Source organism: Perognathus longimembris, chromosome 17 (assembly GCF_023159225.1).
Source record: "Perognathus longimembris pacificus isolate PPM17 chromosome 17, ASM2315922v1, whole genome shotgun sequence".
Lineage (NCBI taxonomy): Eukaryota > Metazoa > Chordata > Mammalia > Rodentia > Heteromyidae > Perognathus > Perognathus longimembris.
Genome location: NC_063177.1, coordinates 9,986,159 through 10,010,456, shown reverse-complemented (window position 1 = coordinate 10,010,456; position 24,298 = coordinate 9,986,159). Strand labels below are relative to the sequence as shown.

At 52.0% G+C, this 24,298-nt stretch overlaps 2 protein-coding genes and 1 pseudogene across 3 annotated transcripts in view; all 3 read left to right on the top strand.

Annotated features, from left to right (window-relative positions):
* Positions 1-13,918, top strand: part of Spns3 (sphingolipid transporter 3 (putative)) — a 56,778-nt gene extending 42,860 nt beyond the window's left edge. Inside the window, 5 exon segments of the mRNA XM_048366042.1 lie at positions 3,963-4,028; positions 12,216-12,314; positions 12,398-12,440; positions 12,443-12,574; positions 13,767-13,918. Coding sequence (XP_048221999.1) covers positions 3,963-4,028; positions 12,216-12,314; positions 12,398-12,440; positions 12,443-12,574; positions 13,767-13,918 — 492 coding nt within the window.
* Positions 13,919-14,984: 1,066 nt separating this feature from the next.
* On the top strand, positions 14,985-15,497 carry LOC125365558 (annotated as a pseudogene).
* An 8,091-nt stretch (positions 15,498-23,588) lies between these two features.
* Positions 23,589-24,298, top strand: part of Spns2 (sphingolipid transporter 2) — a 41,515-nt gene continuing 40,805 nt past the window's right edge. The window contains exon 1 of one of the 2 annotated variants that reach the window (XM_048365161.1): positions 23,589-24,085. In XM_048365161.1, the coding sequence (XP_048221118.1) occupies positions 23,716-24,085 (370 nt within the window). In that variant the 5' untranslated portion in view covers positions 23,589-23,715. The remainder of the gene's footprint in view (positions 24,086-24,298) is intronic. The other variant, XM_048365162.1, reaches the window with a different exon arrangement.

The following is a 24,298-nucleotide window of genomic DNA, read 5'->3' as shown; positions in this document are numbered from 1 at the left end:
GGAAGCCCACATACATGAATGTGCACAAGTGTGCAGGTGTGAGCCTGTGTGTACTTGTGCACATGCATGAACATATCTTACTGAGTCTCTTGTGAGACCACAAGTATTGGGGGTACGTTCTAGGCTATTCTTTAGTGAGTGCTCCTCAGCCTGGGCAAGGACTTAATGCTACCTCCTTCTTGCTTCATGCTTTTCTCAGGTTTTTTTGTTTTGTTTCTTTTTTGTTGTTGTTGGTATTGGGGCTTAAACTCAGGGCCTTGTGCTCTCACTTGACCTTTTCTCTCAAGGCAGGTGTTTTTCCACTTAAGCCACACCTCCATTTCTGACTTTTTGCTGGTTAATTGGAGAAGGGAGTCATGGATTTGTCGGTCTGGGCTGGCTTTGAACATCTTGTACCTTAGCCTTCTGAGCAGCTGGGATTACAGGCACGAGCCACTAGTGCTTGGCTGCTTTTGTTTTTGAGTGTCTTGTATGTTGCCCGGGACCAACTCTAAATTCTTGGGGCTCAAGCAATCCTCCTGCTTCAGTCCTGCAGTTGGGGTTGTTCAAGGACCACTGTGCCCAGTACCATATTTTGGAGGTGGGGTGGGGCCAGTATTGAGATTTAGACTCCAGGTCTTACCGTTGTTAGGCACATACCCTGCTGCTTGAGCCACACTTCCTGCATGTTTTGATATTTTGAATGCCATTCCTGCTACCTATGTATGTACTTAGAATGTGTTGTGTATGTGTGTTTCCCAGGTTGTGTGAGTGCATGCAGATGTGAATATGCACATGTCTGTATGCTGTCTGTATACGAGTGTGTGTGTGACTCTGTGTGTGTGTGTCCATGCAAGCATGTCTCCTGGCCAGTGATGACTAAGGCCAGGGGTATCCATCATGATTTCCCCAGATTGAAGGGGAAATGTCAGAGGTCAAGGGCTCTCGGGCTCAGCCTGTTTCTCAGGCCCTGGGCAGCATTCCCAGGCTCTCTTACCCAAGGGCTTGAAGCCAGGGAGCAAGGGAGCTGCACAGGCTCAGAGGAGCAGCAAAAGGCAGAATCAGATTTCCCTTTTGGAATTCCCCTTTGCCTAGGTGGCAGGAGAGATGCTGGGGTCTGGAAACCTGTGCGGAGGCAGAGGGGGCAGGGCCAGGGCCAATGGCCAGCAGTGGACAGGAGGAAAAGGATCAGGATGCGACTGGAGTTGGGGGCGGCGGCGCTGTGAGAAGAGAAAGTGAGGAGCTTATGCAGGCTCTCTCCGGTCTTTGGCCTTGGCTCTCTCTGGCCACCCTGAGCCTAAGGAGAAGCATCGGCAGCTTGTTTGTGGCCTGTGCTGCCTCCTGGTCAGTTCAGCCCCACAAGGCTGGAACAGTGATGTGAAAGAAGGAATGTGGGGACCTGGTTAGGGTGATGCGTGTGTGTGGTGGGCCTGGAACTACAGGCCAAGACATCATGTAAGAGTAGCTTTCCAAGTTCTGCAAACTGGAAGCCTTTTTGTTTATTTGTTTTCCTTGCTCTTCACTTGTGGAACCCAACTCTGAGTCAGTCACAGAAGTGAAAGCCCTTGAAGTAGGATCTTATTTGTGCAGGTAGGTTATTAGCTGAGTGATGGTGCCATAGGAGCCTGGCTGGGCATGGGGGGGGGGGACTCCACCATTGTACAGGGGCCGGGCTGTCCCCGCAGGCAGGGTGGGGCCAGGTACCCACTGCTCAGCTAGCACCCTCTGCTGCATTGCTTCTCCTGAGCCCAGACGGCAGGGCCTCTGCTACCTCAGGGGCCTCTGTGATTAAGGGATTAGAAGGCAGCCTCTCCCTGGCCGGCCTTTTGCCCCTCAAAGCCGCAAAGTGGAGCCAGGGATTGGGTGGCGCAGTGCCGGGTTCCAGGTGTGTCTGGGGAAGCCTGGCATCCTCTGGCGGCTTGTTCAGCCTGAAAAGCCCCATTGTGGCTACAGCCTCTCTCCAAGGGCTCTATTTTGGTGTCAGGATCCACCCTGCTGCAGCTGGAGGAAGGAAAAGGTGTATTTCAGTATGTCCTGTGGGTGTGGAGAGGTGAGGAGGCTCTGTGGCTGGCATCTGGACTGGGTGGAGGGAGAGGGCGTAGAGCAGGCTGGGGTGTGAGGCAGGAGAGGCCTGGTGGTCCAGGTGCGAGTGTCCTTGGTGACATTCCAGGGACGGTGAGTGTGAGCCGGGTCTGGCTTTCATGTGGTCTCAGGGCCTCTGGCAGACCCTGTCAGCTGGAATGTGGGTCTGCAGCCTGTCTGGGCCCCGCCTGGGCCCTGCTCACTAGTGACTTCCTGATTCCCACCCTATGGGTGCCTATCCCATGTCGTAGGCCCTGTGGGAGACACACGCTGCTCTCTACAGCGTCCTTGGTTGGGAGCCAAGGGCCAGAGGCTACAGCCACTGAGTGTTAGTGGGACTGAAAAAGCCGGTGCCTCCTGGTCTCTTCCACCCTCCCCCTATCAGAAGCCATATTCTTGGACTAAGCGCTGGGCCTCCCTGTGTGTCTGTAATCTTCACTACATAGGAGCCTGAGATCTGAGGATCATAGTTCAAAGCCAGCTCAGGAAAGTCTGTGAGACTCTTTTGTTTGTTGGTTGGTTGGTCATGGGTCTTGAACTCAGGGCCTGTGTGCTTTCCCTGAGCTTTTCTGCTCAAGGTTAGTGCTCTACCACTTTGAGCCACAGGCCACTTCTGGTTTTCTGGTGGTTCATTGCAGGTAAGAGTCACACAAACTTTCATTCCTGGGCTGGGTTTGAACTTCGATCTTCAGATTTCAGCCTCCTGAGTAGCTGGGAGTACAGGTATGAGCCACCAGCACCTGTCTATGAGACTCTTACCTATAATTAATTACCACCACAAAAAAAAAAGCCAGAAGTAGAGGGTGGCTTACATGGTAGAGCACCAGTCCTGAGCAAAAAAGTTCAAGGAAAGTACCCAGGTCCTGAATTCAAGCCCCAGCACCAGCGTGCGTGCGCGCGCGTGCGCACACACACACACACACAAACACACACTCTTGCTCTGACCCAGCATAATGGGCTCAGTCCAGACTTTTGTATCTGTTTATAAGGATCCTTTGCCTGGAGTGATCTTTTCAGCACCCTTAGGCAAACCTGTGTCCCCAGGTCTGGAATATGGTATAATGCCTTGCCAGGTGACCTGCCCTGAGAAAGGTCACAAGAGTAGATGTGCCCAGTGCACAGAGGGGGCTCAGGCAGGGTTCTTTGTTCCTCTGCCCTGGTGCTCACAGGTCTCTGTCCATCAAGCTCTTCCTCTCAGCCTGGGCAGCCTGGACAGAGTCTTGTGACTCCAGGAATGACTAATTCCATCCCAGCAGTAAGTAAGCAAGCATTAAGCTTCTGGGAGCTCTGAAAAATGAGACATTTGTCTTTCTTCTTGCTGCTTCATTAACTCCTTTTGAGAAGGAGGCCTGAGGACTGCCCCCATCCCTTGGCATGTGGTAGGTTCAGAGGACTGGGTGAGATTGACTTGAATAAGCCTGTGGGCACCTGAGGCTCTGGGGAAGTGGATGTCAGACAATTGTTGTAGGCTGGCTGGGCCAGTAGGTACCTTTGCTGTGAGACTAGCCTTAGGAGAAAACAGAGAAGGGGTGGGCAAGTCCTGGGCAGTTTTTCAGCTTTTCTCTTCCACATGGTTTCCTTCCCTTTAAAAGTGGCCTAGGAGCCCCTGGTGCCTCATGCAAGGCTTCGTGGGTAACCCTAGGACGGAGTCCCAAGGACCTAAGGCAAGTGTGGTTCTCAGACCCGCGCTCTGCTGCTCACGTGGGGTCAAGGCTGCTGTTCTGGATCACCTGGCCCACTCACCCTGAGGCTCCTGGGATAGAAAACAGCTGCAAACCTTCCTTGCTCCACCAGTCCTGGTGCTGTCCTTGGAGAAGTCTTAGTTTCCACAGGGAAACAATGCAGGAAGGGGTTGTGACTGAGGCAGGAGGAGCCTCACTGAGACCATCTTCTTGCAACAGGTGTTCTTGGCCATTGGGGAGCTGCTTCTGTCCTGAAACAGAGCAGTGGTTACTGACATCCTGCTGGTAGGTGTGGGCGGGATGGGAGCTGGGCTTGGGGCCTATTAGTTCTGTCCACTCAGGGTTCTGTCCATTTCCTCTGCTACCAGTCACCTGGGGGTGGGAGGTCAAGGCCACTGCCCAGTTATCTTGGACCAGAGGCCTTCCTGTTACTCTCAAACATTATTTTTTTCTTTTTTTTTTTTGCCAGTCCTGGGCCTTGAACTCAGGGCCTGAACACTGTCCCTGGCTTCTCTTTGCTCAAGGCTAGCACTCTGCCACTTGAGCCACAACGCCACTTCTGGCCATTTTCTATATATGTGGTACTGAGGAATCGAACCTAGGGCTTCATGGATATGAGGCAAGCTCTCTTGCCACTAGGCCATATTCCCAGCCCCACTCTCAAACATTCTTGATCATTATCCTCGGACTAGGGTCTGACAACACCAGGCCCCTGGGTGAAACTGCAGTCATAGTTCTCTTTTTTCACGCTGGTTCTGGGGCTTGAACTCAGGGCCTGTGCACTGTCCCTGAAATTTTTTGCTCAATGCTAGTGCCCTGTTCAACTGAGCTACGGCACCACTTCCAGCTTTTTGGTGGCTAACTGGAGATAAGAGTCTCATGGACTTCCCTACTTGGGCTGGCTTTGAACCATGATCCTCAGATCTTAGCCTCCTGAGTAGCTAGGATTCTAGGTGTGAGCCCCTGGTACCCAGCTGAAGGCAGGCTTTCTGACTCCTGGACCCCTGGGTCCCTTTGCCTTGGCTATGCTCTTCTCAGTATCCCGGCTCCCTAGCATGCACTCTGGAGACTGCTGATGTGGACGCTTAGCTTGAGGAAGGTAGTGACCACCAAGCCCATGTGGGGCCACCCCACTTTTTCTTGTGTGGTTGAGGCTGGATCCTGTGCTGCCCATGCAACTCTGCTATGTTCAGAGTCCAGCTGGGCCCCTCCCTGAGCCTCCTAGTTTCTACCCAGCCTCTGCCTCGCTATACAGGGAAGGCCTTTGAACACTGTGGAGGGCCGTGCCATTGCTGATAACAGGCTCCAGGGCCTCGGAGCGGACTCTTGGCAGGCTGGTGTAGTCTGTCACTAGGCACAAAAGAGCCTGGGAAGCCTGGCAGCTGGCAGCATGCTGTCCCAAGGGCCATTTAGTGTAGAGGTATGGTCTGGGTTCAAGCGACAGACTGTGTCTTTGTCCTGTTTCTGCCACTAGCTGTGTGACTTTAAACAAGTCATTTTGTGTCTCTGAGCCTGTTCCCAACATGGGAAATGGGGATGAGAGTAGCTACTTTCTGGGCTGTAGTGAGGTTGAACTGGCACAGGGAATTCTAGCTAGGATTCTCATTGCAGTTCCCAGCTCTCTGTTCGCTCTTCCTCTTTCTCCCAAAGGTCCCCTGCCATCTTAGAATCTTGAGTTTGAGCCAGGCACCAGTAGCTCACACCTGTAATCCTAGCTACTCAGGAGACTGAGATCTGAGGGTCATGGTTTGAAGCCACCTGGGTGGAAAATCCCTATGAGATGCTTATCTCCAAGTAACCACCAGAAAACTGGAAGTGGGGTTGTGGTTCAAGGTGGTAAAGTGCTAGCCTTGAGCAAAGTGTTCAGGGACAGCACCCAGGTCCTGAGTTTAAAAAAGAAAGAAAGAAAGAAAATATCTTGAATTAGAAAGGATGATGGGATCATGTCCTCACTTAATGAGGCAGCAGAGCCGTCTGGGTACTTTTGCTGACCGGATGCTTGTTTCCCGCTGAGAATCTGGCCTCTCCCTTGGGCCCGGGCTTAGCCACTGTGGCGGGGGCTGCCCTGGCTTCAGCCCCAGTGAGCAGGATGGGGAGTCTTCGCTGAGTCTATCACCCTGCCTCCAGACAGGAGACTGGGCTTCCAGCCCAGATGTAGTCCCACACCTGCTGGATGGCCTTGGGCCTCAGTTTCCTTGTCTATAAAAAGGGGGTAATCATAGGCTGCTCAGTGGAGCAGATGAGACAGCATACAGGAATCCTGAACATAGCTCGTTCTCTCTCAGGCAATTCAAACAAAGCTCAGCCTGTGTCCTGAAGCTTCCTCCGCAGCCCCCTACGGCGTGGCTCCCTTTTCCACATGACAGCCCCACAGACATGCAAAGCCTGCACGGGTCCCCCACAGACTATTTGTGGGGATGATTAACCTGGCAGTGCCAGGCTCTTTGCAGGCAGAAGGAATGTGTGTGCCTGGTGGGAAGAGGTGAGAGGGTTCAGCCGGCCAACAGTAGTTGACCCATGGGCAGCTGGCTGAAGGCCCAGGGAGCTGAGCTGACGGAGATCCAGCATGGCACAGGATCCTCATGGCCTTCCCAGGCGCAGAGGCCTCGCCCCTCTCAAGCTCAGCAGGGCCCTCCATCCTGGGATCCTCTCTCTCGGCCTTTCCTCCTCCCATAAACTTCTTCCTGTATGTGGCGGGAGCCAGACTGACCCTTGCAAGCCTCTGGAGTCAGCTCCCCACTTCACTGATTCCCTGGCAGAGAAAAGGGAGGCTCAAGAGGGAGTGGTATAGGGGCCTACCCGGGCATCACCAGGCTCAAAGTTGAGGGATAGAGGTGGAGAAGAGCAGTCAGTGTCTGGGCATGACAGAGCTAGGAAGCTGGACTTCCACAGAGGTGGCCAGACCCTCTAGGGGACAGAGAAGCAGAAGCAGGTGGATCGTGACAGGACCACGAGAGGACCAGCATGAGCAGACAGTGACACTGGGGGGGGGGGGGTTGTGGGGCTTGAACTCAAGACCTGGGCACTGTCCCTGAATTCTTTTGCTCCAGGCAAGTGTTTGTTCTACCAATTGAACCATAGCACCACTTCTGGTTTTCTGGTGGTTAATTGGAAAGAAGAGACTCACAGACTTTCTTCCTGGGCTAGCTTGGAACCATTATCCTCAGATCTTAGTTGAGTAGCTAGGATTACAGGTGTGAGCCAGCAGTGCCCTGTCTGTGAGCATTCTTTTTATTGGCTCACTTCTGAGAAGGGATGTGAGCTGCTCTTTGCATCGGATCAAGGGATGGAGCGGGCCCCAGGGTGCATGGGTGCAGGGTGCAGCATGAGGGGGGTCAGGATGGTATAAGCTGATGGACAATCCTTGGTGGGGAGGGAGCCATGAGGGAAAACAGAACAAAGAGACTGGAGGGTTTTGGTGTTTTGTTTTTTTTTGAGGGGAGGGGAACAGAGGATCCCAGTCACAAGTACCCTGCAGCAGAACATCTGTTTAATTCCTAGCTCTGCTTCTTTCTAGCTGTGTAGTCTTGGCCAAATCACTTGGAAATCTCTCTGTGCCTTGGTTTCTTCTATTGCACAATAGTAGTGTGGTAGTACCAATCATGTTCCAGGCAGGAAGGAAGGAATGTACTGAGGCCTGTATGCGGGGAGGCAGGGTCAGTCCTGCCTTGATTCTGGTCTTTTTTTTTTTTTTTTGCCAATCCTGGGGCTTGAACTCAGGGCCTGAGCACTGTCCCTGGCTTCTTTTTTTTGTTTTTTTTTCCTCAAGGCTAGCACTCTGCCACTTGAGCCACAGCGCCACTTCTGGCCATTTTCTATATATGTGGTGCTGGGGAATTGAACCCAGGGCCTCATGTATACGGGGCAAGCACTCTTGCCACTAGGCCATATCCCCAGCCCCTCTGATTCTGGTCTTTTGCATTCCCTAACATGGGAGCTATAATCCAGATTCTCTGCAGAAGGGGCCTCTGGGGCTGTCTGGTGCAGCAGCTCTCAAAATTTATTCTGCATAAGAATGGAGTGGTGGCTGGTAGCTCACACCTGTAATCCTAGCTACTCAGGAGGCTGAGATCTGAGGATCATTGTTCAAAGCCAGCCCAGGCAGGAAAGTCTGTGAGACTCTTATCTCCAATGAACCACCAGAAAACTGGAAGTAGTGCTGTGGCTCAAGTGGTAGAGAACTAGTGTTGAGCTGAAGAGCTTAGGGACAACGCCCAGGCTCAGAGTTCAAGTCCCCAGGCTGACAAAAAAGAAAAAAGAGAAAAGAATGGAGCTTGTGGGAGTTCAGCACTAATTCTAATCCTCTGTCTTCAGCATCTGATTCAGTGAGGGGCCAGGACCTGTAGGTCCCTCTTCCTCCCCTCCCGCCCTTCTCTTCCCCTCTTCTTTCCTCCCCTGGATGGCTTTGAACCATGTTCCTTATATCTCAGCCCCCTAAGTAGCTAGGATTACAGGTGTGAGCCACTGGTGCCCAACTTCTTTCTTTGTTATGCTGGTACTGGGGTTTGAACCGCAGGCTTAAGTGTTATCCCCTCCATTTTTTGTTCAAGGCTGGTGCTCAACTGCTTGAGTTACAGCTTTGCTTCCAGATTTATTTACCTATTTATTTAGTAGTTAGAGATAAAGGTTTCAAAGACTTTTCTGCCCAGGCTGACTTTAGACTATGATCCTCAGATCTTAGCCTCTTGAATAGCTAGGATTACAGGCATGAGCCACCATGAGTTGTACGTGTGTGTGTGTGTGTGTGTGTGTGTGTGTGTCCGTCCCTGTACTGGGGTTTGAACTCAGGGCCTGGGTGTTGTCCATAGGCTAGAGCTCTACCACTTGAGCCACAGTTCCACTTCTGGCTTTTTGGTGGTTAATTGGAGGTAAGAATCTCATGGGCTTTCCTGCTCAGGACAGCTTCAACCTATAGTCCTCAGACCTCAGCCTCCTTTGTAGCTGGGATTACAGGTGTGAGCCACTGGTTCCAGGTGGACCCTGAATTTCTAGTGAAGTTCCTGGCATCCTCATCCAGTTTTCCTTGGCACACACCTGGGCAGTCAGCAGAGCCTTTGCCAGATTTTCACCTTCTCTTTTTCATAATGCCCCAGGGGGAGCTCACTCCTGATAGCTCCTTCCACTTAGAGACTTTGTGCAGATGCAAATTATCCCCTCCCCCCAATTCTCCTTGCCCATGCATGCCTCCCCAAAGCTGCTCCTGGGGGGTACAGCTCCCTCCCAGCCCTGCCCCAGGCAGCCTGAGCCCTCTGCCTCCCAAGCATGGGAGTAGCGCAGAAGGGGAGCTCCTGGCCACTTTCCTAGGTCTGTCTGGCCCAAGCACCAGGCTCAGCTCCCACTTTTTCAACAGATCTTTTCAACTCCCAAGGTGCTCTTTCTTCCTTTTCCTTCTTTCCCCTGTATTCCTCTCCATGCCTCCCTGCCTAGCCTCCTTCCTCCAGGTAGCCATCTGTGGTGCATCTGTCTTGCCTTCCCAGGGGTGTCTGGGCATGACGGCCACCGCCAAGTGTGGAGTGCAGGAGGCAGGCTGCCAGGGAGGCTGTGCCTGGTGGTCGCCACGCTGCAAGCCACAGAGTGGTGCTGGCTTTGCTTTGGGCTATAAAGGGAACTGCTCTTCTGAGACGGGTAAGTAAAAAAACAGAGGTGTTTTTTTTTTCACTCAGAAAAAAATGAGCCTGGAGTTTTTGGAACCCAAAGCCTCTCATTTTTAAAATTATCCCCTGGATTCTTCAGGTGCTCCTGGGCCAGCCTTGGTCTCTGGCTGTGTGGAAACACTGGGGGCTCAGCATGGTGGAAGATCTACATCTCCTACCTCAGGCAGCAGCAGCCAGTCTGGGCCTAACAGACTGGAGATGCTGGGAGAGGGAGAGGCAGGGAGGTAGAAGAGGGCGCACTTGCCTGGGCCCCACATGGACCTATGCAGGCCTGCTGGGCCATCTCTCTAGGAAGCCCTGCCTCTCTCCCACAAGGCCAGTGAGTAATCACATAATTATGGGGTGAGAAGGAAGTTCAGGAAAGGTGTGGAGCTGTGGTCAGTTCCTCCTTAGGCCTGTTCTGTGCCAGACTGACAAGAGGCATGGCTTTCCTCACCACCTGGACAGAGTGGTTCAGAGCCAGGGACCCAGAACCCGCTGGCCTCAGAGCAGAGTGACTCTGCTCTGCCCTGCCCTGCCCACCCACAAGGCCTCTGTCTCCCAGATCTGGTGCTTCCATCCTCTTGTCTCTGTGCTCCTGCCTCTGCTCTGAATGCCACCATCCCCAGCTTGAAGAGCCCTTTGCTTCTCTTCTCGTCAGTTACCATTTGTCTTATGCTGGTTTGCAGGAGACCCAGTGATAAACCTGTCTTTTTAAACTACCTCATCATTTTTTCAATGTTTTGTGGCAAACATGCCAACATGGAAGTCAGGCCCTGGAGGTTCTGAGAAGGCCTGACCTTCAACTTCTGCCATGTGGGTTCCTGGCTGGGCCACCCCAGGCAAGTCACTTTCCCTCCATAGGGAGGTTTTCTCACCTCTAAAATACACATGAATAATCATGTCACCCTAGTGGGTTGTTCAAATAAAACACATACAGAAAGCATGCCACAAATGTTAGCAGTTATAATAATTATTCTTGCATAAGGGCTTCACTAATTGTGGGGGACACTCGGCCCTGCGCACTTCTCCCGCCAGCAGGAGGGCAGATCGTGTCCCAATTGAGGCTAAGCCGAGATGGGGTTGAACCGACAAAACCACCCATCCCAAAAACCCCCTTACATTAAAGCACACTCTGGACACGCGGATTTCGGGGAGCCGTCTAGTGAACTTCCCTTTATTCAGGGGGAGGGCAATTGCATTTATTACAGTGATGACGTGGAAGGGGAGGGGCTTGGTTTGCCTAACTAGGTACTAGCGATTGGCTGACGGAGCTGCTCATCATAGTGATGTCACAGAACTTCCTCTATGGGTGGAGATCATGGCCCACAGAACCGCCTCCCCTGGGCTTGGCTAGCACCATAGTGGCACACGTGCTTAAAGACAGAGTGCAGGGCTGGCTTAGCTCCCTCTTGGGGGGAGGTTCCAGATGGGGGAAGAAGGTAGGAGTGGCTAACAGTCAAGTAGCCCCATGGCTGGAGAAGGGGCCTGCCTCTTAGGTATAGCCAGGGCACTAGTGGCTCACACCTGTAATCCTAGCCACTCAAGAGGCTAAGATCTGAAGATCAAGGTTTGAAGCCAGCCTGGGCAGTAAAGTCTGTGAGAGTCTTATTTCCAGTTAACTACCAGACAATCAGAAGTGGAGCTGTGGCTCAAAGTGGTAGAGCACTAGCCTTAAGCCACAAAGCTCAGGGACAGCACCCAGGCCCTGAATTCAAGTCCCATGACTGACAAAAGAAATAAAAAAAAAAAATTATTCTGCAGTGTGCTCAGCTTATGGACATTGAGATCTCAGGTTAGGAATCTCCACTTTGGCAGTGTGTGTGTGTGTGTGTGTGTGTGTGTGTGTGTGTGTGTGTGTGTGTGTGTGTTTATTGTCAGTCATAGGGCTTGAACTCTGGGCCTGAGTGCAGACCCTTGAGCTCTTCAGCTCAAGGCTAACGCTGTACCACTTGTCAGTGTTTTTTGTTATTGTTGTTTTTCTTTTTCTAGGACCTGTCTTCTAGAACATTCAACTTGATTTATTTGGTTGGTCAACTTTTGTTCATTGCTCTGAAGCATCATGTCTTGTTGTACCCCAGGGGCCCTAAGGGAAATGAGGGGGTGGTACTACCTGCAACTTGTAGGGGGGAAAAGAGTTGGCTCTGTTCTTGGGAGCATGGTTCAGTGAGTGGCTATGTGGGAGCTCAAGGCTCTCCTGAACTCTGAGAGGGCCTCACAGAGGAAGTGACCCAAGAGTAAGTCCAAAATGATGGAGAGAGATTCTCCAGCCAGAGGAGAGGCATGAGGCCAGGAACACCTGAGTGGTGGCACTAATGCCACAGCGTACCCCTGAGGCAGGTGTTGCTGTGAACCCCGTGTGGAGATGAAGTGATGGTGAAATGACTTCCTCAGAGTCATCCAGCTAGTAGGAAGGGAGGTAGGGACTGGAGCCCAAACAGCTCAATGCCAGAAGCCACGTCCTTAGCCTTCTCACCCTCTTGAGTGGAGATGTGGGGGCTCCCCTGCATGGATGCCTTTGGCTGCCCCACAGCCTGCACTGTGTTTTCTGAGTCCCCAAGCTGGGACACCCCAGCCTCACTGCTGTGTTCACAGCCATGCTTGCCCTCACCAGCTCAAGCACAGACTGTGGAGATGGTGGCTTGATCTACATGGCTTCCAGGTCTTCTGGGCTCAGAGGGGTCAGAGTCCCTTGGTGGGGCACTGGCTTTGAGACCCTGCTATCTATCCCACTCACCTGGCCAGCCTGCCATCTCAGGTCACATCTCTGGCAGGCAGGAGCAGGAAGTAGGGTGAGGGCAGACACTCTGCCACATGTGGGGACGTCTGTGTTTTGCAGTCTGTGGTGGTACCCAGGTGCTGAGGGACAGCAGAGGCGCTTCAGATCACAGTAGGCCATGTCCTGGGAGATGCTAGCAGCCCCTACCTCACTGGACTTGTAAGGGGGCTGGGAGGGGATGGGGACAGGCCACATTTGCTTAGACTGGGCTGGCCTGACAGACACTTCTTCCTCTGCTGCAGATCTCTAGTGCCCTGAGGGCCACACGCCCTGACTCCTACCTGCAGGGCTCCTCAGCCTGCAGCAGAGCTCTCTGTGCTGTGCCTTCGCCATTGTCCTGGGCGGTGGCTGCTTCTTTCTGACTGCCATGTACCAGGAGAGAGACCAAGCCCAGGTTCAGGCCCAGCAGTCTGCTACAGGTACACTCTACGCATCCTGTTTACCCATTCCAGACTCAATGCAGGAGCCCTGGCCATCCTCTGAGCCACAGGCGACAGAGAGAGAAAGAGAGAGAGAGAGAGAGAGAGAGTGTGTGTACTCAGGCTTGAACTCAAGGTTTTAAGTTCTCACTTGGCTTTTTTGCTCAAGGCTGCTGCTCTACTTGAGTCACACCTCTATATTGTCTCTGTGTATCCATGTGCATGTGTGCGCATGTGCATATACACACATGTATGCACACACAGTCCCTGGGCTTGAATTCAGGGTCTGGACACTGTTTCTGAGCTTTTCTGTTCAAGATATCCCTCTATCAGTTGAGCTACAGCTCCCCTTCTAGTTTCTTTGTTTTGTTTTGTTTTTATGCTTAATTGGAGATAAGTGTCTCACTTCCTCTCCTGACCAGGCTGGCTTCGAACCATGATCCTCAGATCTCAGCCCCCTGAGTAGCTAGGATTACAAGCATGAGCCACCAGCACCCGACTGGGCTAGCCTTTTTGTTCATTCATTACCTTCTTGCTGTATGGCAAGCATGGTTGCGGATGCTGGAGAGTCTAAGTTTACATGGAGCCCACACTGTAATGCCTGTAGATAGACCAGAAGTGGGAAGTGGGAGCTCTAAAGTGGTTGAAGTGCTAAATGCCCTAGAGAGATGCAAGTCTGGAAAAGGAGTTGGGAGGAACAGGCAGGGTGGTTAAGGAGCCCTTGCTGCACAGGTGCCATTGCAGTGAAGATCTGGAGGGGAGGAGGACGGAAGTCGGGTAACTGACAGGTGAAAGGTCTTCCTTGCAGTGAGGGCAAAGGTCCTGAAGTAGGGCTGGACCTGGTGTGTTTGAAGACCAACAAGTGGCCAGTGTGGCTGCAGCAGGAGGGTAGTGGTGGCAATGGAGTCAGAGGGTGGAGGTCTGGAGGAATCCTCAGGACTGTGGCATTTATAGAGGAGCCCAAAGAGGTCTAATCGGCACTGTACAGGTATCAACAGATTTGTAGGGGGCTCAAGTTGGGCCAATTGAAGCCACAGTAGTGGTGAATGACATTGAAGGTAGTGAGAAGAAGTTGGAGCTGGAATTCATTCTACGTATGGAGTCTAGAGGACTTCCTGATAGATTGCATCTACTATGGACCCCAAAGCCCTTTCTACCACCTTCAGGGCTGGCTGAGTCTTTCTTCCTTCAGGGATACTGGACAACAAGGACCCAGAGAGCCATGGCCTGCCTTCTGGGGCCAGCACCTCCACAAAGGAGCCTAAGGACCCCGCCCTGCAGACAGGAAGCCCTCTGCTGCTTGTTCCCCTTCGGATGGCTCCACAACAGCAGCACCTTGGCTGAGCCTGGCTAAGCTCTATCTGCCATTTCTCCCAGCTAGTGAACTGGAAGGGTCCAGCACTGGCTGGAGATGGAGCCACTGGTGCTCTCCAGGGTGGCTGGGCCTGGACCCACACCCAGCACCACATCCCTTCTGCTTGGGGGCCTCATCTTGGTTTCCTGCCATGCCCATTAATGCATACAGAGCCGGAGCAAAGCCCATGGATGTCAGGTCTTTATTCAGTCTTGCTGTTCACAGCCTCATGGAGCCTTTCCAGGAAGGAGGAGGGGGAAGGAAGAGTGGGTAGGATGCATCAAGAAGCCTATAAGGAAGGGACAGTGACGGCCATTCTGCTTGGGTCTTTATGTGTCCCTGCCCTGGGCCTCTCACTCTGACCTAGTGTTTTAAAGCATAAGCTCATGGCTTAGGCGGCAGCCTCCTGTGTGGATTTACCTTCTGAATGGAAGGTAGTTTTGGAGGAGAGTTGCATTTAGCTGCTGGTGTGTGACCCCCTAAAGGAGCGAGCGCCCAAGCCTATGCAGACACAGAGCAGCTGCCCCCAAGCCACACAGAGGGCCTTGCACAGCCATTCTCCATTCTAGGTGCCCCCTCACCCAGCCCACGCTCTGATCCCAGCACCACCCCTGGGGAGGGCCGGCTCTGTGGGCCCCACACTTACTGCTGGGTTCCAAGCAGCTGGGCTCAGCAGGCCCTGCAGGAGATCAACAGCTTCCAGGCAGGCAGCTGTAGGGAGGTATGTTCTTTCCACCTCTGAGCCAGAGCTTCTGTCCCCTCCCTTGGAGCCCAGCCAGGCTGTCACTTGCTCACTTGCTGATTTCCATCTCCTTTGTGCTGGTTGTGCCATGGGCAGAGCTGTGATACTAGCAGTGACCAGGCCCTCCTGCAGAGCACCTGACCCTTGCCTGCTCCATCTCTGTCTCCCGGGTTCTTCCTAGCCCACTTTCTGTTGGCTGTGAGAGGTCTCTCTAGCTCAGGAGTGGGCGTCTCAAGGCCAATCAGCCCAGCTTGACACCCAGAGCTCATGACATGATCACCTGGAGTTGTGAAGAAATGTACCTGTGGCTCTTTGCTGCCAGACTGCCGCCATCATGGGTCGCATGCATGCTCCCCGGAAGGGCCTGTTCCAGTCGGCTCTGCCCTATCGCCACAGCATCCCCACTTGGCTTAAGTTGACGTCTGAAGACGTGAAGGAGCAGATTTACAAACTCACCAAGAAAGGCCTGACTCCCTCACAAATCCCTCACAAATTCTGAGGGACTCCCATGGTGTTGCACAAGTACGTTTTGTGACAGGCAATAAAATCTTGAGAATTCTCAAGTCCAAAGGACTTGCTCCTGATCTTCCTGAGGATCTCTACCATTTAATTAAGAAAGTTGTTGCTGTCAGAAAGCATCTTGAGAGGAATAGAAAGGATAAAGATGCTAAGTTCCGTCTGATTCTGATAGAGAGCCGAATTCACCGATTGGCTCGATATTACAAGACCAAACGGGTCCTCCCCCCTAATTGGAAATTGAATCATCCACAGCCTCTGCCCTAGTGGCATAAATTTGTCTATATTCAAGCAATAAAATCATTGTTTCAATAAAAAAAAAAGAAATGTACCTGTGCCAGAGTTGGCTTTCCAGAGGAGGAAGCAGCCAGTCCAGGCTGGAATGGGACACCATATTCACTGTTCCTCTGTGTGATAGGGGCCACCTTCATCCTCTGTCAAGAAGGGATTTTCTAGTTCAATCTGAGATGTGTCAAATGTGATTTCTTTTTTTCCTTTGGTCAGTCTTGGGGCTTGAACTCAGGGCCTGAGGACTGTCCCTGAGCTCTTTAGCTCAAGGCTAGCACTCTGCCACTTAAGGCACAGTGCCACTTCTGGTTTTCTGGTGGTTCACTGGAGATAAGAATCTCATGGACTTTCCTGTCTGGGTTGGCTTTGAACTGTGATCCTCAGATCTCAGCCCCTGAGCAGTTAGGATTACAGGTGTGAGCTACCAGTGCCTGCTTCAAATGTGGATTTCTATCCCAAGCCTCGGGCTAGCTTTAGACTCACAGAAGCCCAACTCCAGCCCTCATCTCCCCATCCCCAAGGTCCACTGGAAGGGGAGGAAGACCAAGAACACCATTTATGCACGTCGACACGCATATACCACTCGTATCAGCGGGTTCCTTCAGGATGTCAGGCAGTGAAGCAAATTGCAGGACCATGAAACCCTGGGCTAGACCAAATAGAAACACTTCTTATGAGAAAGGATTCATCCCTTAAGAACTTTCCTGGAAGTGGCTTTGGAGCTGGTAAGAGCAGAAGTGAATGAAAGGAATCCTAGGTGGAAGACACAGGGCAAGGTGCAGTGGTGATACGGAAGGCACTTGACAGATCAGGAGTGAGTGTGGTATGGCTGGAAAGGAGGGTGTGTGAGTCATAGGTGGGGCTAAAGGCTCCCCTACCATCCTGAATGGTTGACCAAACACATTCTGAGGGCTGAGTTTCTGGGCAAGACAAGATGGTGTTTCTGAAAATGCTCAGAAGGGAGTTTTATAAGATATGATCTTGTTGGAGGGGATGTGGCCAAAAGGGAACCCTACTTCATTATTGTTGGGGATGTAAACTTGTTCAGCCACTTGGAAAGTGGTATGGCGATTTCTCAGAAGGCTGAACATAGAGCTCCCCTATGACCCAGCAGCCCCACTCTTGGGCATCTACCCAAAAGACTACAAACAAGAACACACTAAAGCCACCAGCACTACAATGTTCATCACAGCACAATTTGTCATTGCTAAAATATGGAACCAACCCAGATGCCCCTCAGTAGACGAGTGGATCAGGAAAATGTGGTACATATACACAATGGAATTCTATGCCTCTATCAGAAAGAATGACATTGCCCCATTTGTAAGGAAACAGAAGGACTTGGAAAAAATTATACTAAGTGAAGTGAGCTAGACCCAAAGAAACATAGACACTATGGTTTCCCTCATAGGGAATAATTAGTACAGGTTTAGACTAGTCATAGCAGAAGAACACAAGAGCCCAATAGCTATGCCCTTATAAACACATAAGATGATGCTAAGTGAAATGAACTCCATGTTATGGAAACAAGTATTATATCACTGTTGTAATTATTTTCAACATGCCATATGAAACCGTAGCTTTTTTGTTGTTGATCCTCTTGTATCCCCTTCCTGTGGTTATCCCTGCACTATCACTGTATCTCATCTGAGTACCCTGGATACTGTATATACTTGTATTAGAAATAGGGAAGGGAAAGGTAATATCAAAATTGAGAGACAAAGAATAAAAAGACAAATGACTCCAAAAGCAATACATACGAAATCATTTGGTGTAAATCAACTGAACAACTCATGGGGGGAGAGAGAAGGGGGGAGGAGGGGAATGAGGGAGGAGGTAACAAATTGTACAAGAAATGTACCCACTGCCTTATGTATGAAACTATAACCCCTCTGTATATCACTTTGACAACAAATAAATAATTATTCAGAAAAAAATATGATTTTGCAAAGTGATTTGGTGAGGGCTGGCACTTTGGGACTGGCTGCTTCTGGGAAGGATGGAGATTTGTCTTCTCTCAGACAAACCAGGCTGTAGGTTTGAGGATAAGATTTTCCTGGATGTTCCTGCCTGGGCTGGTTTTGAGCTGTGATTCTTGCATCTCAGCCTCCTGAGTAGCTAAGATTACAGGTGTGAGCCACTGGCACTCAGCTGTTTATCATATTAATAATAGTTTTTCTTCTCTGACCTCAGGCTCGGAGGGGTGACCATGCATGTCAGTTTCCCACAACCCAGCCTCTGACTTCCCCTGCAGTGCCAATAGTTGGTCTGTTCCATTTCCTGAGTACATGACTCTTCCCTACGCCAGTGTGAACTCCAAAGGTGTGATTTCTTTTTTTTTTTTTTTTTGGTCAGTCCTGGGGCTTGGACTCAGGGCCTGAGCACTGTCCCTGGCTTCTTTTTGCTAAAAGCTAGCACTCTGCCACTTAAGCCACAGCGCCACTTCTGGCCATTTTCTGTATATGTGGTGCTGGGGAATCGAACCCAGGGCCTCATGTATACGAGGCAGGCACTCTTGCCATTAGGCCATATTCCCAGCCCCAAAGGTATGATTTCTAAAAAGCAGGAAGGAAGCACTGCAGATTGCTGGGGCTGTGCTTCATCCCAGTGGGAGCTGAGTGGCTGCATTGGTCCTCTGGCTGACCGCACTGGTTTGGGTTATGGCTTGTGTGCAACAAAAAGGGATGGACTCGCTTAAGAAGGAAAGGGAACTGTGCTAGAGGCTCATACCTGTAATCCGAGCTATTCAACAGGTTGAAATCTGATCTCGGAGTCCATGAGACTCTTATCTCCAATTAATCTGCAAAAATCCAGAAGAAGAGGCATGACACAAGTGGTAGAGCACCAGCCCTGAGCAGAAAAAGCCACATGAGAACATGAGGTCTTGAATTCAAGCCACAGCACAGACACAGATAGACAGATTAACAGACAGACAATCAGACGGATGGACAGGGACACACACACACACACACACACACACACACACACAGAGAGAGAGAGAGAGAGAGAGAGAGAGAGAGAGAGAGAGAAGTAAAAGAAGGAGAAGGAAAGAGCTTTATTGAAAGATTAACCTGATCTTACAGAATTGGTAGGAAGGTTGGTAATTTAGGAACCAGAGCTCCTGGGCCATCTTCTTTGGGTGTCTTTACCGGATTTCCAGACATTTCCCCTGTTCTTCCACTTACTCAAGATAGAAAGCCCTGGGCCTGAGTCTCCAGTTGGGCTATCTTGGATTCTGTGCCCATGCTGACTGATAGCTCCATTAAGACCAGGAAAGCAGAGGGCAGCTAGGAAAGGAAGGAATTAATTCAGATTACCAAAACCAAACAGCAATCCTGGGCTGAGACTCAGTGGTACAGCTTAATACTTGAGACCTGGGCTGGGAAAGTGGCTTAGTGGTAGTGTGGTTGCCTAGTATGCACAAAGTCCTGGGTTTGATTCCTCAGTACCACATAAACAGAAAAAGCCAGAAGTTGCACTGTTGCTCAAGTGGTTGAGTGCTATCCTTGAGCACAGAGAGGCTGCTCAGGAACAGTGCCTAGGCCCCAAGCTCAAGCCCCAGGATTGGCAACAATAATAACAACAAAAGAACACTTGAGGCCCTGAGTTTGATACCCAGCATTAAAACAAACAAACAAACCACCATCACCAGCAGCAGTAGCAACAACAACGTGACAAAAGCCAAAACAAAAAAGACTGTGTCCGTTGCAATGCTCTGGGCAGTCAGCCGGCCCTCCCCTCTTGGAGCTGCAACCTCTCCTTGTGGGAGGAAAGCGGCTGGGATCCACAGGCTTCAAGGGAGACTAGTGTTGATTCTCAATCCATGGTCAAAGAGGGATAAGCTTCTATAATTTTGGAAGTGTTTAAAATGTTTGAAGGATAGAACAGCAACTCATGTTTGTGGGGCCTCAGAAACACCTGTCCTGACTGAGAGAGAGGCAGAGTGGAACTCATGAGGCAGCCCAGACTGAAGTGGGGTGGGGGCCCAGGTGAGCACAGCTCCTCAACCTCGGGAGCAGAAAAGGGATGACTCCTCCCAACCCAGGGTGGTGACCAGAAGACAAGGCTAATCAAAGGGTGGAGGCTAATGGAGGGTGGAGTCCATCAAGGAAAACAATCTTTTTTTGGAGTGGCCAGGAGAGGAATCTGGCTGGTTTCTGAGTTACTCAGAGCAACAGATACATGTTACAAACTAACACACATTGCCTGTTAATGTCTGCTAAATGTCATTTACTCATTCAGTCAACAAACATTTTATATGCATCTCGCCTGTACTGAATCATGAAGATGAATCAGCCCCGGAGGCCCATGGTTTGTGGAAGGGCTAATCAGTGATGGACTTTTCAGACAAATATCAGAATAATGAGCTTGGTATGATGGAGCCATGCACAGATTATTCAGTACTCTAGAGAAGGAAGTGACCTGTTGTTCAAGTGGGTCAGAGAGGGCTTCCCAGAGGAAGGGCTATGTGTGCTGGGTTTCTGAAGGATCAGTTGTCAGGAGTGAGCTAGTCAGACTGTAACTGAAGGGTCCAAGGGGGTTGCACATGGAGCGCTCTCCGTGGTCCTGAACCATCAGAGGGTAGGGACCATAAGCACACAACCCCATTCTTGCCACTTGCCCAGGCTCCAGAATGGAGAATGACTATGAGCCCAGGCAGCTCTGAGTTTAGTGAGGTAAAGAGTGCTTTTGATAAATGGGCAGTAGGATCAGAGGCTTGCACCACATGGATCAGGAAATATTGTGAAGTCACAGAGCCCCCATCAAAGAACTGTGTGTGTGTGTGTGTGTGTGTGTGTGTGTGTGTGTGTGCCAGTGTGCCAGCCAATCCTGGGGCTTGAATTCAGGGCCTGTGCGCTGTTGCTGAGTTTTTTCTTTTCTTTGCATTTTATGTTGTTCAAGGTTAGCACTATACTACTAGAGCCACAGTTCCACTTCTGGCATTTTCTAAGTAGTTATTTGGAGATAAGAGTCTCATAGACTTTTCTGCCTGGGCTGGCTTCGAACAGTGATCCTCAGATCCTCTTGAGTAGTTAGGATTATGAGCATGAGCCACCGGTGCCTGGAAAGGGATGTAAATATTTAGACCCTTCTAGGCAATGGGGGAATGTGCAAAAGTTTGTTGTGACCTGGAGAAGTTAAAAGCCTGGAGGTGGGAGCAGATGGGGCAGAGCTTTGCAAGGATCCATGCGAGCCACAGAGAGGCTAGAGACATGTCAGCAGGAGATGGTGTACTGGAAGCAAGAATAGGATCAAGATGTGGAGCTGAGGGAGGAGTCAAATGTCCCCCAGGTATTCTGGGCCATGTTTTAGAGTGCATTCTGCAGAGTTCAAGTCTTACAAGATGATCTGTGATCAAGTACATATGGAAACAGAGCAGCCTCTACCTATCTCTGTGATACTCTCAGCATACACTCTCACAGTAAAAGCTTTAAGAAATTCTTCAGCAAGGAGTCCTACTTCTCTGTATTTAACCCATCATTCCCCAAATGCATTTGCCTTTTGAGTAATGGCCATTAATGTTTTGTGCCTTAGTGGTTTTGAAGTTATGGTATGGACCTGATAAGTGAATGTCAGAAATCCCTGTGGCCATCTAACATGTCATTATGTTGATGAGGAAACAGTCCTTCAGAAACTGAGTGGCATTGCAGGGTAGTTGATGAAGCACTAGATCAGGAGGTAGGCACATTTGGGTTTAGTCCTAGCTTCATCATTTACTGTGTATGTGACCACAGGCCAAGTATTTCTTTTCCCTCTGCCACACAGTTTCTTCATCAGTGAGATGGAAGTAATGACCCTGTAAGTGCTATGGCTTATGGTCCCATGGCACTGCCAGGCCAGAGCTCCTTAGAAAGCCTTGATCTGAAGCTGGGCACTGGTGGCTCATGCCTGTAATCCTAGCTACTCGGGAGGCTGAGATCTGAGGATCGAGGTTCAAGTCCAGCCCAGGCAGAAAAGCCCATGAGACTCTTGTTGTTGGTTGTGGGGCTTGAATCCAGGACCTGGGTGCTGTCCCTGAGCTCTTTTGATCAAGGCTAGTGCTGTACCACTTTGAGCTACAGCTCCACTTCTGGTTTTTGAGTGGCTAATTGGAGATGAGTCTCATAGGAACTTTTCTGACTGAGCTGGCTTTGAACTGTGATCCTCAGATCTCAGCCTCTTAAGTAGGTAGGATTACAGGAATGAGCCACCAGTGCCTGGCTCCATGAAACTCTTATTGCCAACTAAGTAGCAAAAAGTCAGAAGTTGAGGTATGCTTGAAGTGGTAGAGTGCCAGGCTTGAATGGAAAAGCCAAGTGAGAGCATGAGGCCCTGAGTTCAAACCTAGTACCAATAAAAAATAAAATCTGCCTTCACTCCTTGCTCTGGACCTACCCAGGGGTGGAAAGCTAGGGCCATGGTAGGGGAGGCTCCTCTTTTGGGTACAGAGCTAAAACTATTCTCTTGGACAGGACTGTGAAAGGATGAGGAGTCTAGGGTATAGGGAGTGAGCCTGGGGCACAGAGCTTTTGCAGCTCCACAGCTGGGCAGCATCCCAGACAGACACTATCATCTAGCCGGCACAGTGACACAGCATTGTGGATCATTTCCAGGGCTCAGTTCTAACCTCATGGAGCTGTTAGGTCTGTCCTTGCCTGCTAGTCATCTGTTGTCCCAGGCTGTCCAGAAGAACTTCTCCTGTTTGACTTTGCAGGTCTGAGTTTAGCAAGCTGGAAAGAGGCAGCAGGCAAATTTCAGAATGAGTTCTGTTTTCCTAACTCTCCTGTCACAATCATTCATACTGAAAACACGGAAGCATATTTTTAGTCACTTCACAGAATTTAAAATACACCTCGAAGGCGCCAAGAAACACCAGCTTGGGGATTAACTTTGCTCACCAGAGACAGAGTGCAGGGGGGTGCTGTATGCTGCATCATCTGTTGGCGATGCCATGACTCACTGTCGCTGACACCTTCACAAGATGCACCTGCCTGTGGACAGGAACTCGGAACAGCCTGCAGTGGTACACAAGCTCCCAGCTCTGGAGGAGGATATCAGAGCCCTGGGTGGAACGTGCCTGTGAAACAGAGAAACGTCATATGATTTCTGAGAGTCTGTCCAATCGTAATGTTCTTTCCTCTGCACTTTGTATGGGCTTTTGATGTTAATCAAAGCCTCAAAGAGATGAATGGGGGAGTGCTGGGGTGAGCTTTCAAAGACCCTCAGCACTTCTGAGCAGAGATGCGGTCTTGGACACAGGAGCTACCCAACCACTCTAGAAGGTAGAAGGGATTTCCTGCCCCTCCCCCTTTCAGATTGTCTGTTTCCCATCTTCCTGTCTACCACAGAGAGAAAAAAATATGACTCAGAGAGTAGGTGGTCTTGCCCAAGCTCCAGCTACATGGTGAATAAAGCTGGGTTAGGAACCAGTTTTTTTTTTTTAAATTTTATTTTGACATCCACTCAGGGCTCTGTATGCTAGCACTGAGCTGGGAACCGAAGGATGGGGAGGCGTGTACTCTCGGTCCTGGTTTTGATGTTTGTTAGTTGGCATCCTGGGTCGCAATGCCAGAGGCTGCCATTCTGTGGGACAAGGAAAAAGGGCGGATTGGGGCCTGGAGCTGTTTTCCTGGAGAGGTGGGCCGCTGTAGCCATCCCTGGCGGGGATCTGAGGCCTGGACCGATCACGCCCCTGGGCTGACTGAAACCAGGCGTGAGAGTAAGCGCTGGAGTCAGGCTCTCCAACAGGTGCCTCTGCTTTGCGCATCTCAGACCCACTATGTAGCTCAATCTTCAGCTTGCTCCAACCTTCTCCTGGGAGTACCCAATCACGGTGAGGACTAGGCAGAGGGTGCTGCCTCCTGCGCCCCGCTCCCGGCCCGGCGACCGGCGCCCAGCAGCGGCGGGCGCCCCTCGCCGGCGTGCCGACGCCCCCGTCTGGCGGGTGGGGCTCCGAGGCCCGGCTCCCCTACCCCTGGGGCAGCACGTGCGGGGCGGGGCCGTGGCCCGAGCCCGAAGCTGATTGGCCGCGAGTCTGGTGGGCGTGGCCGGGCCGCAGCTGTCAGAGCCACCGCGGCGACGGCAGCGCGTCTGGCTGAGCAGTGGCAGCGCCACAGCCGGGGCCGGAGCCGAGCGCCGGAGCGGACGGGACCCGGCCGGGATGGTGCGGCGGCGGCGGCCCGGCCGCGCGCGCGCGCCCTGAGTGGGCCCAGGCTGGGCCCCGCGCCCCCCGCGCCCCCCGCCGCCCCAACCCCGGCCGGCATGAGGTGCCTGGAGTGCGCCTCGGCGGCGGCGGGCGGCGCGGAGGAGGAGGAGGCGGACGCGGAGCGGCGGCGCCAGCGCCGGGGGGCGCCGCGCGGGGCCGGCGGCGGCGGCTGCTGCGGGACACGGGGCGCGCGTGGCCCTGGAGTGGTGGCCGCCGACGATGAGGTGCAGACGCTGTCGGGAAGCGTGCGGCGGGTCCCGTCCGGGCCCCCGGGCAGTCCCGGCACCCCTAGCTGCGCCGCAGCGGCGAAGGGCCCCGGCACGCCGCAGCCCAAGCCGGCCAGCCTGGGCCGAGGGCCGGGGGCAGCCGCCGCCATCCTCAGCTTGGGCAACGTGCTCAACTACCTGGACAGGTACACCGTGGCAGGTGAGCGAGGGCCCCCGAGGCCAGGCCCGTCCCTCCCTCGGTTACCCCAGGGAGCTCGGGTTCAGGTCCCCGATTTCCAAGCCCCGTGCGGAGTCCTGAGGGAGCCCCCGCGTAGGCACAGCCGGGCTAGCGGTGCCCTCGTGTGCAGGGGTCCGGCTCAGAGGCCCAGGTCCCCAGACCAGAGGTGTGCGGAGTCCCCGCCCCTGGAGCGGC